Source organism: Ixodes scapularis, unplaced genomic scaffold (genome assembly GCF_016920785.2).
Source record: "Ixodes scapularis isolate PalLabHiFi unplaced genomic scaffold, ASM1692078v2 PGA_scaffold0__279_contigs__length_252992795, whole genome shotgun sequence".
Taxonomy (NCBI): Eukaryota; Metazoa; Arthropoda; class Arachnida; order Ixodida; family Ixodidae; genus Ixodes; species Ixodes scapularis.
The window spans coordinates 174,486,733-174,497,992 of NW_024609835.1; the positions used below are offsets into that span (position 1 = coordinate 174,486,733).

The following is an 11,260-nucleotide window of genomic DNA, read 5'->3' on the forward strand; positions in this document are numbered from 1 at the left end:
ATCTAATTTTAACATGTACAAATTCCGAAACAATGTGTGAGGAAGTAATAGACTTAATCAAGGCGTGTTATGGTTATTAAAAAGACAGTGCTAAACATTAAGCTGCCGATAACCTACTCATTTTGTCTGGGTCGCGTGCTGTGTGGTCACAAAACAAAAATGATAAAACGTTTGATTGCAGAGTAGCCCTTTGGAATAGACCCGCTACAAAAATTACCCACGTCTCGAGTACCTTGTCGAATTTTCTGGCTGCACTTTTCCACACCGGTCGATTTGTTATATCAGAAATGTCGTTAACGCTTCATTACAAAGTACGCGACTCCCACGAGACTATCCGTTAATTTCAGGCTTGATTTTTTTCTTGATACTAGTAGGTAGCCAAAACACCCTAACTAAAGAGAGGCAGCTTCGGTAAGTATTTACGCGATGGAGTGGTTCAAACTCTAGTTCAAACGATCTACACTAGCCAGGAGGGTGCCACTCCTCTACGTAATGTGTACGCTAAGCGGCAGAAATATTATTCCCCTTCTACCGTATTTACTCAAGTAATAGCCGCACTATTTATGAAAAAGGTCCTTGCGTCTACTTTCCTACCAAACACATATACAGCCTATCATTGCGTTACGCATAAATAACATAGCGAACAACCAGATCGAGAACACAATTCTTCACACAAATGCATTCTTCACAGATGGTATCTTCACACAAAGACGTTATCTCTGTCCCGTGAACAGCTGGAATTATGCTGTCGGTCGCAGTGATTGGCAATCTGCATGCTCCGCGGAAAAACGAACCCTCAGGTTTTCTTCATAAACAGTGCGGCTATTACTCAAGTAAATGCGGTATATGTGATACTACACATCAGGAGTAATATAAAAACAAGCGTCAGACAGTGACATAACTTTTGATGGCTATTTATCTCGCAGTTCGGTGGCAATAATATTCGACCTGCGTCCATCGCCGTTTTCTATAGTCACTGAGAAAACGTAGGGTGCCGCGTGTTTTGTGTGTTCCCACGCTTCGTGATTCGACTTTCGGCTTTCTTATTGGCTAACGACGAAATATAATTCGCTAAAGAGCAATAATAATATGCACTCGCCATGCCAGATGCCAAACATTCGAAAAATCCACCTATAGTTGCCGACGAGTTTTAGTGTCATTTCAGTCGAACAACGATGTTTGTTGCCTACCTGCAGCGTTTGCCCCCAGTGAACCAGAAACATCTTACTTATTTACATGCCAGCAATTCACAGTCGTCTTATATGCCAGTCTCTCGCTGTCTGAGTGTTGCTGCCCGATGGAGCACAGCCCCGACTGGAGCACTTCATCGTCTGACTGCTCAGCGATAACGTGCCTAGAAACTCTGATCTTCGACCCGTGTTCCCCCGCTGTGTTCGGTCTGTGTACGACAGTGTGGCGGCGTTGCAAGACCACCCCACAAGCAGCCGCAGCAAAGATCAAAGAAAAAAAAATAGCACCATCACCCGCAACGTTACCACCTTACTCTCGCCCACAACCTCCACTTAAACAATTATCCCAATTTTTCTTATCTGTACAATACCATTTCATCATCCTGTGGAGCCGCGGCTCTCCGGAGGCAAAAATAAATATTAATATACATATCAATGTAAATATATTATTATAAAAACAAGAGTTCACATGCACAGCTTTGGTCGGCGCTCACGGTGCGTGAGCGGCAGTGTTCTCATTGCTATGACTGCTTGGCCACAAAACGTTGCCCGCGAGTATAGTACGACGCGCGTGTTATACACCGAAGAGTGCGGTTACCAGTGACTGTACGTAACCTAAATGTGTTATCCTCCTAACGCCCAGGGCAGCTCCCAGGACGTGGACATGACGTCGGACGAGACGCCCTGCCTGGAGTCCGAGTTCAATAGTCAACAGGTCGAGTCGGACGCCGCTCACGGGCACAGTCGGCTCCGATTGCGCTCGGACAGTACGCTTCCACCGCCGTCCCAGGACGAGCAGCTCACGGCCTCATCGTCGTCGGCACACTCCCCGGTGACGGCGAGCAGCACTCCGGAGGAAGCGCTCGTGGAGCCCCAGGACTGCGGACACGTGGACCTGGGCGACGTGTTCATCCACCAGATCATCCACACGATCGAGTACTGCCTGGGCGCCATCTCCAACACGGCCTCGTACCTGCGACTATGGGCGCTCAGCCTGGCACACTCCCGTGAGCGGACGGCTACTTCTGTTTTGTAGGGCTGTGCCAGTAAGGAGCGTACATTCGCTGACGAAATGTATTCCGCCGTTTTGTTGTCATAAGCTGTAGGGGAGTGCAAAAGGCGAGCATTCCCAGGATTCACAGGACACCCTCTAATGCATGGTGTACATATGTCCGTACGTCTTATTATACACTGACATTAAACAAAAAAATTACGGATTAACGTCTGAATACCCGCTATACACTTATAATCAAATAGCGGAGTTATCTCCAGTTTCAACTCTTTCACAGTAGAGGATATGAATGACTGACGCAACCAGTGATTTCTCTACACCTTCCTCCCCCTTACTTTCCTGAAGGCACCCTCTTAATTCGCAACGACTCCTTTACTCTCAATGCCCCCTCCTCTCCCCCCCCCCCCTTCCCCCCCTCCCCCCATCTCCCCTCGTAAAAATTTAGACACCCACCCTAATTTCAATTCCTAAGGAAACCCTACACTCAACCCTATTTTATTCGAACCAGTATTCGCACGCCTCTGACTTTCGTCTCTTTGTTGGCAAAGCGACTAAGACGTATTCACACGAAAATGATATCTTTCGATTTGCAAGTCTTCAGACGTCCGCCGAGCTCGGCGCTCCCGGTCCCCCTCAGCGGAACGCCGTTTTAGTTCCAATTATTTTTAAATTCGATTGGTGTACAGATTTTGAACAATTTACATTTTCTCGCCAAATGCAAGTGGAAAGCACTTCTCGATATCTATATAGTGAATAAATCAAATTGGTGCGCAGCTGTGCACCAAATCAAATTTTCCCCGCTATGTTTGCTATGTCTGCCGACAAAAAAAGAAAAAAAAAAAGAAAAGACTTTCCGCCAAAGTTAGCGGATAACTGAACTTGATGTACAATGATACGCAAACTTTAGTTTTCTCCTTAAATAAACTACTCTAGCCGCGGCGGACGGACGCCTCCAATGCCGAGTTTTGATATAACCATAAACATGCTATCTAAAAAAAAAAATCGATGCAAGAATTGGTAGACTGTCTTCACTGTCGGGGGTGACCCGCGCAGAGCTGTCGGAGGTGCTGTGGCAGATGGTGATGCGCATCGGGCTGGGCATGTCCGGAAACTTCCTTGGCGGCGTCGCCATGTTCCCCATCTTCGCCGCCTGGGCCGTGCTCACCGTCAGCATCCTGCTGGTCATGGAAGGGCTGTCCGCCTTCCTGCACGCGCTGCGTCTCCACTGGTACGTCGCACGTTTGAGCCGGTCTCTAAAGACAAGAACCGTGCGCAAAGACCAGTGACTAAGCTAAGAAAGAATAAGTTCAAAAGAACGTAGGGCGTGTTCAAGGAGCGCCAACATCCAGATGACGCGAAAGGCCTGTTCACACCACATTCACACATTCAGCAGAGCGCTATAAGCCTAGCGCTGACCTCGCTCTAAGCGCGTGCTGACTGGAGCGTTCACAAGCTTAATATCGCACTGTTAAAACTGTTGCTCATGGCAGACGATAAGTAGCTTACGACAGGTGAGCAGCGCTACATTAGCGCTTCGCTGTATGTGAAAAGTTGAGAATTATATGCCACTAAAATGACCACAATTTACGAGGGGTTAAAACACGTAAAACCGTAAACGTACGCGCAACATAAAATGTGTTTCTCTTTTTATTATAGTGCTACATTTATCGAGCAATAAGAGGTTTCTGGTTTTCGCTTTTTTTTAAATTTTCGAGCATGCAAACTTGAGTTCTGAACACTAGAACAAACTTACCTTTGCACCCTTACGTGAGCATCAGACTGAATAAAACGAAAGTTAGTTATTGCACATTGCGCTCGTTACTTAGCTTCACTTTATTTTGATCGTCTAGGTGCGCAGGTATGTAATGATTCAGTGTTAGTGCGTAGTTTTGGACGCCTCTCGATTTTCGAGATGCTCTTCATTGCTTTGGCACGTAAGCCTCCTGCAGGAAACCGCCCATATCGTGTTCGCGCTAACAGTGTCGGACAGTGTGCATTAATGCATGTACGAAGCCATTTTAGCAGCGTTTTTAATGCCCTGAGTTTGAAATAAAAACGTCGTAACTGAATAATATGTTTGTCTACATTACTGAGAAATTTTCCGAGTGTTACGAATATAAAAAGCGCGAAAGACAAAAGCAAGAGGGAGTCTAAGGGAGTGTACACAAGACTAAAGTTTACACAAGACAAGCGCTTACTCGCAACGTGCTCGCAACTGACGTTTTAATTCGGAAGATGACGAAGACGAGAACATTAAAGACCCTAACGTTAAAAGTTACAAATATTTATGAGAAAGGAGTGAAAGGATCTAAAAAGACAGAATTAAAGAAGGTAAAAAGGAAATGAGTAAAAACAAAAGGAAATGGTGGCCATGATTAAAGTAACAGTGAAAAAATTATCATTTTTTCACTGTCACTGTCATGAAAAAAAAAAAGGAAACAGAAAAAAAGAAAATGGTGGCCATGAATAAACAAACAGTGAAAAACAATCATGCCAACCAAAGAAAACCAATTGTAAGTTATTTTCACGGCTAAGACCCACAAGGAAGGGTGTCCTTTTCGCGTAATTGTTACTGAGAAGGGACCTTGGCAGGGTGGAATGTCCCGATACCTTCTGCGTCATTTGTCTGTCCTCCAACTTGATGACCCCTCCTTGATATCCAACTTAGAAGTAATGATTTAGCACCTGAAAGACGACTCAACACAAACACGATATGGGTTTTCCCTAGATGTTGAAGACTTATTTTATTCAATACCACAAAGAGAATTGTTCGACGCCGTCAGCGAATGCATCGACTCCAATGGAGCCCTTGGTTATCAGAACACCTGTGGCATACCGGTCGCGTCTTTCCTAGAGCTTTTGTAGTTTTATTTGTGCTCGACGTTTGTCACGTTTTCAGGAGAAACTTACAAACAGAAAAAAAGGAATCTGCATAGGGTCATGCGTAGCCCCCATTTTGTGTGACATTTTTCTTTCAAAGTGTGACTGGAGCATATTCCAGAGTTTGACTTCCTATCCAGCCGCGCGCATATTCAAAATATTCAAATACGTTGACGACTATCATGTGCTCATGACAAAAGTACATCACGCAAACGAAATTAACGTCATAAAAAACATATTTCTAGACCAGGCCCAAGGATTGAACTTCACCCAGGAAACTTCGGCTAACAACAACCTCCAATTTCGTCATACGCGACTCACCGTTCAAAATGACCACGTCTGTTAGATGGATTCACCTAGATCCAAGAAACGAATACTCCAATATTAATCTGCACACCGGCGAAACTAGTCAAAAGGGACATTGTGTCTAGTTGTTTGAGCGCTGCCGTGAAAAAGTCTTGAATACATTCAGCAAGGGAGAGCTTTGACGCGCAAGTATCAAAGCTCAAGGCGTCAGGTTACCCCACCTCCATCCTGTCTGACGTTGTTGAATGTATGGTAAAACCAAACAGAACAAGCAAGAGAAGTAGAGAAAAAAGAAGTCGATCGGCGGTCGTCCCTTACATCCATCGCATCTCTCATAACTTCAAGAGAATTGCCTGTAAATACGGAGTGCCGGTTGTGTTTTCAGCCCCCGACAAGCTTAAAAAGCTCTGCCCCAAAGTCAACACCCCGCGCACGAAGCCTGACAAATGCAGTGTTAGGCACTGTCACAGATACGTCAACTGTTGCAGCGGGGTAGTGTATTTGATCCCGTTCACCTGTGGGAAGGTATATGTGGGACAGTCGGGAAGATGCATCAACGTAAGGCTCAAACAACATGCGCTATCTCTAAAATCCTCTCCGTCGGGGCATCTCGCTTTACATGTGAAAGACTGTAGATGCGCCCCGCTACTGCCCAGCACAAGGATTTTGAGGAGGTGTCCTGATAAGCGAACTCGCGAGATTTTTTAGGCTGAGGTCATTGCAGACTTGGACGTAGTTCAACTGCTCTACTCAAACTACTGTAGTTTAACTACTTTTTCGAGTAACTTGGTAACTTTCAATTACAACTTGATTTGGGTAATTAGTAGTTTAATTTAACTACTTTTTTCAGGTAACTTCTACTCAAATTACTAACTACTTTCGAAATTATATAGTGCTAATTTTGCCCATCACGAAAGTTTGAGGGCCCTCTTGTTCGGGAAGGCGTCCTTGGGCCAAGGTGGCGACGAGCAGCCAAAGCATAAAACCGGCACGCACGAACGCAGGAAGACATGCTTAACAAGCCTTGGTCGGGTATTGAACTAATCCGGTAATGCACGCAGGCGCCGCGTTTCCAGCTGCAACCGTGAAAGACGGGGGCACTCTGAGAGTTGTTGTTTTCGTGCTGTCTGTCTTTAGTGAGTTCCGACTCAAACGGTAGGTTCCATGGGAGGCGCCACTGGAATGACCTCGCAGCTGAACGCCTTGTCGTCAGCGCATACGCCTTTGCAAAGCCGGACTCCCCCGCGCACAAACCCTGGTACGGATAATCCGTTCATGGGAGCACGTTCCCGCTTACAGCTGTTCATGTAATCCTTCGCGTCCTTCCGACCATCCATGCCTGGGAGGCCTCCTCTTTGTTAAAAATGATTCAGGCGCGTCAGAATATTGTAGTCGCCGGCGAGGGTTGCGAGTTATCCTTGGGAGATCCCAATGTTGGACCCGGCGTTAGCCATTATCTGTTAAACCAAAACAATTTTTTTTTTTCAGTAGCGTAGCACTAGCACTACAACGGGACGCGCAGTCGTCCGGATGATCTCATCGTCGTGGCGCGAGACTTGAACCCTTGACGGTCTGGTGCACCCGCTCAGCGTACTCACAGAACGACGTCGGAATGAAGAGGGGCCAGACATAACAATCTCAACTTGACGAAGAATAAAAAAAAAGGAGGAAAGTTTGTTATTAAAGACCCTCTACCCGAGGCAAACCTCACAAGTTTTGTCATGGACACCTAAGATGCCGACACTCGCTTACCCGACCCTGCACAGTCTGTTTCTCAAATTCAACGCTGCCGTTCCATCCAGCCCGTCGATGGAACGTCTATTTAGCTTGGCTGGGGACGTCTTTAGAAGGAAAAGGGGAAAACTCTCCTATCAAGAACTTTGAAAGTCAATTGCTTCTGCGAGCGAGTAAACTATTTGGCGAAAACGCAAGCCATAAATAGACTGCATTTATTTTAGGCTCGCAGGGTTTTTCATTGAGCAAAGCTGCTGCTCATTTTGCTACCACAAATATATAAAGAAGTAACTTCGAAAGTAACTTCAAAGTAACTCGCTACTTTTTACAGTAGTTAGTAGTTTACTCAATTACTATTACGAATGCGTAATTTCTACTCTACTCCAATTACTTTTGGCGTCGATACTCAGTAACTTAACTACTTTTTTTGAGTAATTTGTACATGTCTGGGTCATTGCGACCAAAGGAGACACCTGCATCAGTGTTACATCGGTGACTTCGTCATCCAAAGATTTAGAGTACATGAAATATTTTCCTTAGATATTCTTAATTCGCTTTACCTTCCTCTTTCTTTTTTTTTAATTTTTTTCACTGTCATTTTTTTAATTTCCTTTTTTTACCTTTTTTAATTCTCAGCCTTTTCAGATTCTTTCACTCCTTTCTCATAAATATTTGTAACTTTTGACGTTAGGGTTTTTATTGTCTTCGTCTTCCTCATCTTCCGAATTAAAACGTCAGTTGCGAGTAAGGGTTTGTCCTGTGTAGTCTCCCTCTTGTCCTTGTCTTTCGCGCTTTTTATTTTCGTAATGTTTAACCAACTAGGCCAACAAATCCTTTTGGTACTGGTCTAAGCTACCTAGTAGGCACGAATCATTCGCGATAATTGATCTTATTATCAACCGCAGGGAGAAGATGCACTCTCCCTTTCCTATAGGAATGCCTTGCCGAAAATCAATTTCAGACTCGTTACCATTTGCTTCATTTGGAAACCGCACTCCAGTGGACCTCTATCGTACATTATAATAACTCTACGGTGGAGACAAAGGCAACTAGCTTTAGGTCTACCCACTAATCCTACCAATCAGAGCTCGGCGTTCTGACGTTTCCCTCTCGTCTCCTCCTCTCCCTCAGTTTCTCGACACATTAGTTTTTCAAATGGTCTTACTTCGTTACTTGTACCATGGTAAATACTACGCACCATTATGCTAGTAATGCCGAAAATTGGTGTGTTGCAAGTCCCCTTGGAAAGTATCAAAGCTACTCAATCGTTTTACTCGCAGTAACTTTATATCACTATGCTTTTTTTTTTGTATGTACTTCCCGACAATAAATAGCCACTTTAAGAATGCCATGCTGATTGAAAGTCCGGAAAAATTACACTAGGAAAAGTCACGTATGCACTTTCGTGAACAGTATGAGCGGGAACGCCGGAGCGCGTGGCCTTCGATACATGTTGCGATACCTCGAAGCTGATAAAACTGCGAGAGTGCGCACACTGAAGTAAGCGCACACTCTCGCACCCCCTTTTTTTATCAGCTTCGAGATTTCGCAGTTTTATTAGCCTCGAGAGCGCATGTCTGCATCAAAGACCCCGTAGTCCGGCGTTCCCGCTCACGACAGTTGTGAGTTTTTTAGTATTGCGTATACGAGCAAACGCAAGCGCCATGCGTTCGCGGTTGCGTTGCGTTCTCCACGCTGCGCATGCACGAAGTCGCCATGCGCCAATGCAAGGCCGCAGTTGCGGCTCCGCGCACGCGCAGTGCGGAACACGCAACGCTAACGCAAACGCACAGGGCTTGCGCTCGCTCGTATACGTACTACTAAAACTCATTATTATCATGCCCTTGATAGCGTTACCGTGAAGCACGGCCCGTATTTTTGGCTTCGAAGATTGAAACCACACGAAGTGACTAACGTAATTTAATTGCTCAAAAAGCCATCTACGAGTATGTGCTTGTTTTTGTTTGTGCAGGGTGGAGTTCATGAACAAGTTTTTCAAGGGCGAAGGTTATGCTTTTGCTCCCTTTGATTTCAAGGAAATCTTGCTGGCTGCAGAATCGGTGTGCTGATCAAGGGATACTTTTCTGACTCGCACTGCTGGCGCAGTGGTCAGATGATTTTTCCAAACAAAAATAAAACATAAATGACCATGACAGAATCAAGCTTTTCTGAAGCGGCAGGTAATAAATGCAAGGATCTACATTAACAAGAGTAAGGGTTTAAACTTTTATTTTGAGTCAGTGTTATAAACTTTTTGGGTTCAATAAAAATGAAAAAAAAAAAAAATGTTTCACGTTTTAATCACCTCAATCTCTGACATCGAATGAAGGTTATTGCCATAGTAGATGGCTCGCTAGAGATACTAAAAAAAGTATTCTGAAATACAAATACTGAATTACATCTGAAAGCAAACGTATTTTGAAGAAATCTACCTCGTTGGGTAAGAGTTAAAGTCCGAAAATGTAGCTCCAACCAATACTCGCCAGGAAACCCGACGTTTCGAAACCAACTCGGTTTCTTCTTCAAGTGTGACTGAAAGCACGCGGAACAGCAGCAGCTCCTAACCTCTTCGTCTTCAAAAAAGAAAAGAGAAAGAAATGAAAGAAGTAGAAAAAAGGAAACTAAAAAATAAAGAAAAGAAGCTTTTAGCTATATGGAGACGGACATCGAGCTTTTTCGTCAGGTTACGGAGGTCATGTGCGTACACAGAGGGCAAAGCGCCCAGGGACCTGTTAGGGTTCCTGGCGTACAGTGGATTTGCCATCATTCCAAGAAAAGTCTTCTTTGGAAACTGGGCTCTGTGTCCATCTCCTGCGCGTTCGCGAAGTCATGCGATGGTCTAGCGCATCGCAATGTTCGGCAATATCACTGCGTTTACTGTCGAACTTCCGCACGTCGTTCTTGTGTTGGCGAATTCGCTCGAGAAAGTTCTTCGTCTCGCCGATGTAGGTCGCGGGGCATTCTGCGCAGGGAATGATGTAAAACCATGTTGAATATACCTGAGACTGGGGTAGAAAAGAACATAAAAGTCGAAGAAACAGAACGGGATAAGACGACGTCTCAATTGGGTTGAGACGTCGTCCTGTCCCGTTCTGTTTCTTCGACTTTTATGTTCTTTTCTACCCCAGTCTCAGGTATATTCAACATGGTTAACATCCAAGAGCTCTCCTGCACCCTTACTATTGTATCAATGATGTAAAACACGCCCTGAGCTCTTTCTTTTGGTAGACAACCTTTCGGCCTTGGCATGAGCCTTACCAGTGCGGACGAGGGCTTGTGAGCCATCAGAATACCTTCCTTTCCCAGTGCTCGTGCGAACGCTTCGCTGGTTCCCTTTAGGTAATGAAGCTGATGCGCGCAACTCGATGGGGCTGTCTTTCTTCTACTGGCATCTGGTTTTGTCTTGCGACACCTTGGCGTCGGGCGATGCGCTCAATGGAGCTACTAAAGTAGCCATTTTTCTTTATTTCTTCAATTATAGTCTTCCTCTCCTTCTTTTTATTGGTTTCCGACGAGCAGATAGTCGTTTCCCTACGCAGGAGGGTTGAAACCACAAAGGCCTTATGACTCGTTGGATGGTTGGAGTTAAAATCGCGGTATACATATATATGTATATAGCGGCTGGTGTGTGTAGGTTTTCTGTGCACCGCAAACTTTAGATCTGGCCCTCGTCGATTCACCAGCACATCAAGGAACGGCAAGGTGCCACCCGTCTCACACTCCACGGTAAACTGAATGGTCGGCTCGATACAGTTGAGATGTGCCAAAAAATTAGTCACGTCCATTTTCTTGAAAATGCAGAAACAATCATCCACATAGCGCATGAATGCTTTGAGGCTGTTGGGGACAGAGCTCAGCGCTTTTTGTTCAATTGTTTCCATCATGAGATTCGCCGTTGTGACCGAGATTTCTGCACCAATTGCAGTGCCACTGACCCGTTTGAAAAGCTCCCCTTTGAAGGTGAAATATGTGCTGCCGAGACAGAACTCGAGCAGACGGAACAATTCATCCACACTGACGTTGGTTCTTGTAGTCAAGGTTACGTCTTTTTCGAGGGCTTCGCGGGCTGCAGCAACTGCAAGGGCAACTGGGACACTCGTGAAGAGGGACACCGCGTCGAAAGACACCATGGTGTCAT

At 45.2% G+C, this 11,260-nt stretch overlaps 1 protein-coding gene across 1 annotated transcript in view; it reads left to right on the forward strand.

Annotated features, from left to right (window-relative positions):
* Positions 1–9,408, forward strand: part of LOC8041528 (V-type proton ATPase 116 kDa subunit a1) — a 115,050-nt gene extending 105,642 nt beyond the window's left edge. Inside the window, exons 18-20 of the mRNA XM_029980659.3 lie at positions 1,834–2,197; positions 3,256–3,430; positions 9,095–9,408. Coding sequence (XP_029836519.2) covers positions 1,834–2,197; positions 3,256–3,430; positions 9,095–9,191 — 636 coding nt within the window. The 3' untranslated portion in view covers positions 9,192–9,408. The remainder of the gene's footprint in view (positions 1–1,833; positions 2,198–3,255; positions 3,431–9,094) is intronic.
* The last annotated feature ends 1,852 nt before the right edge of the window (positions 9,409–11,260 follow it).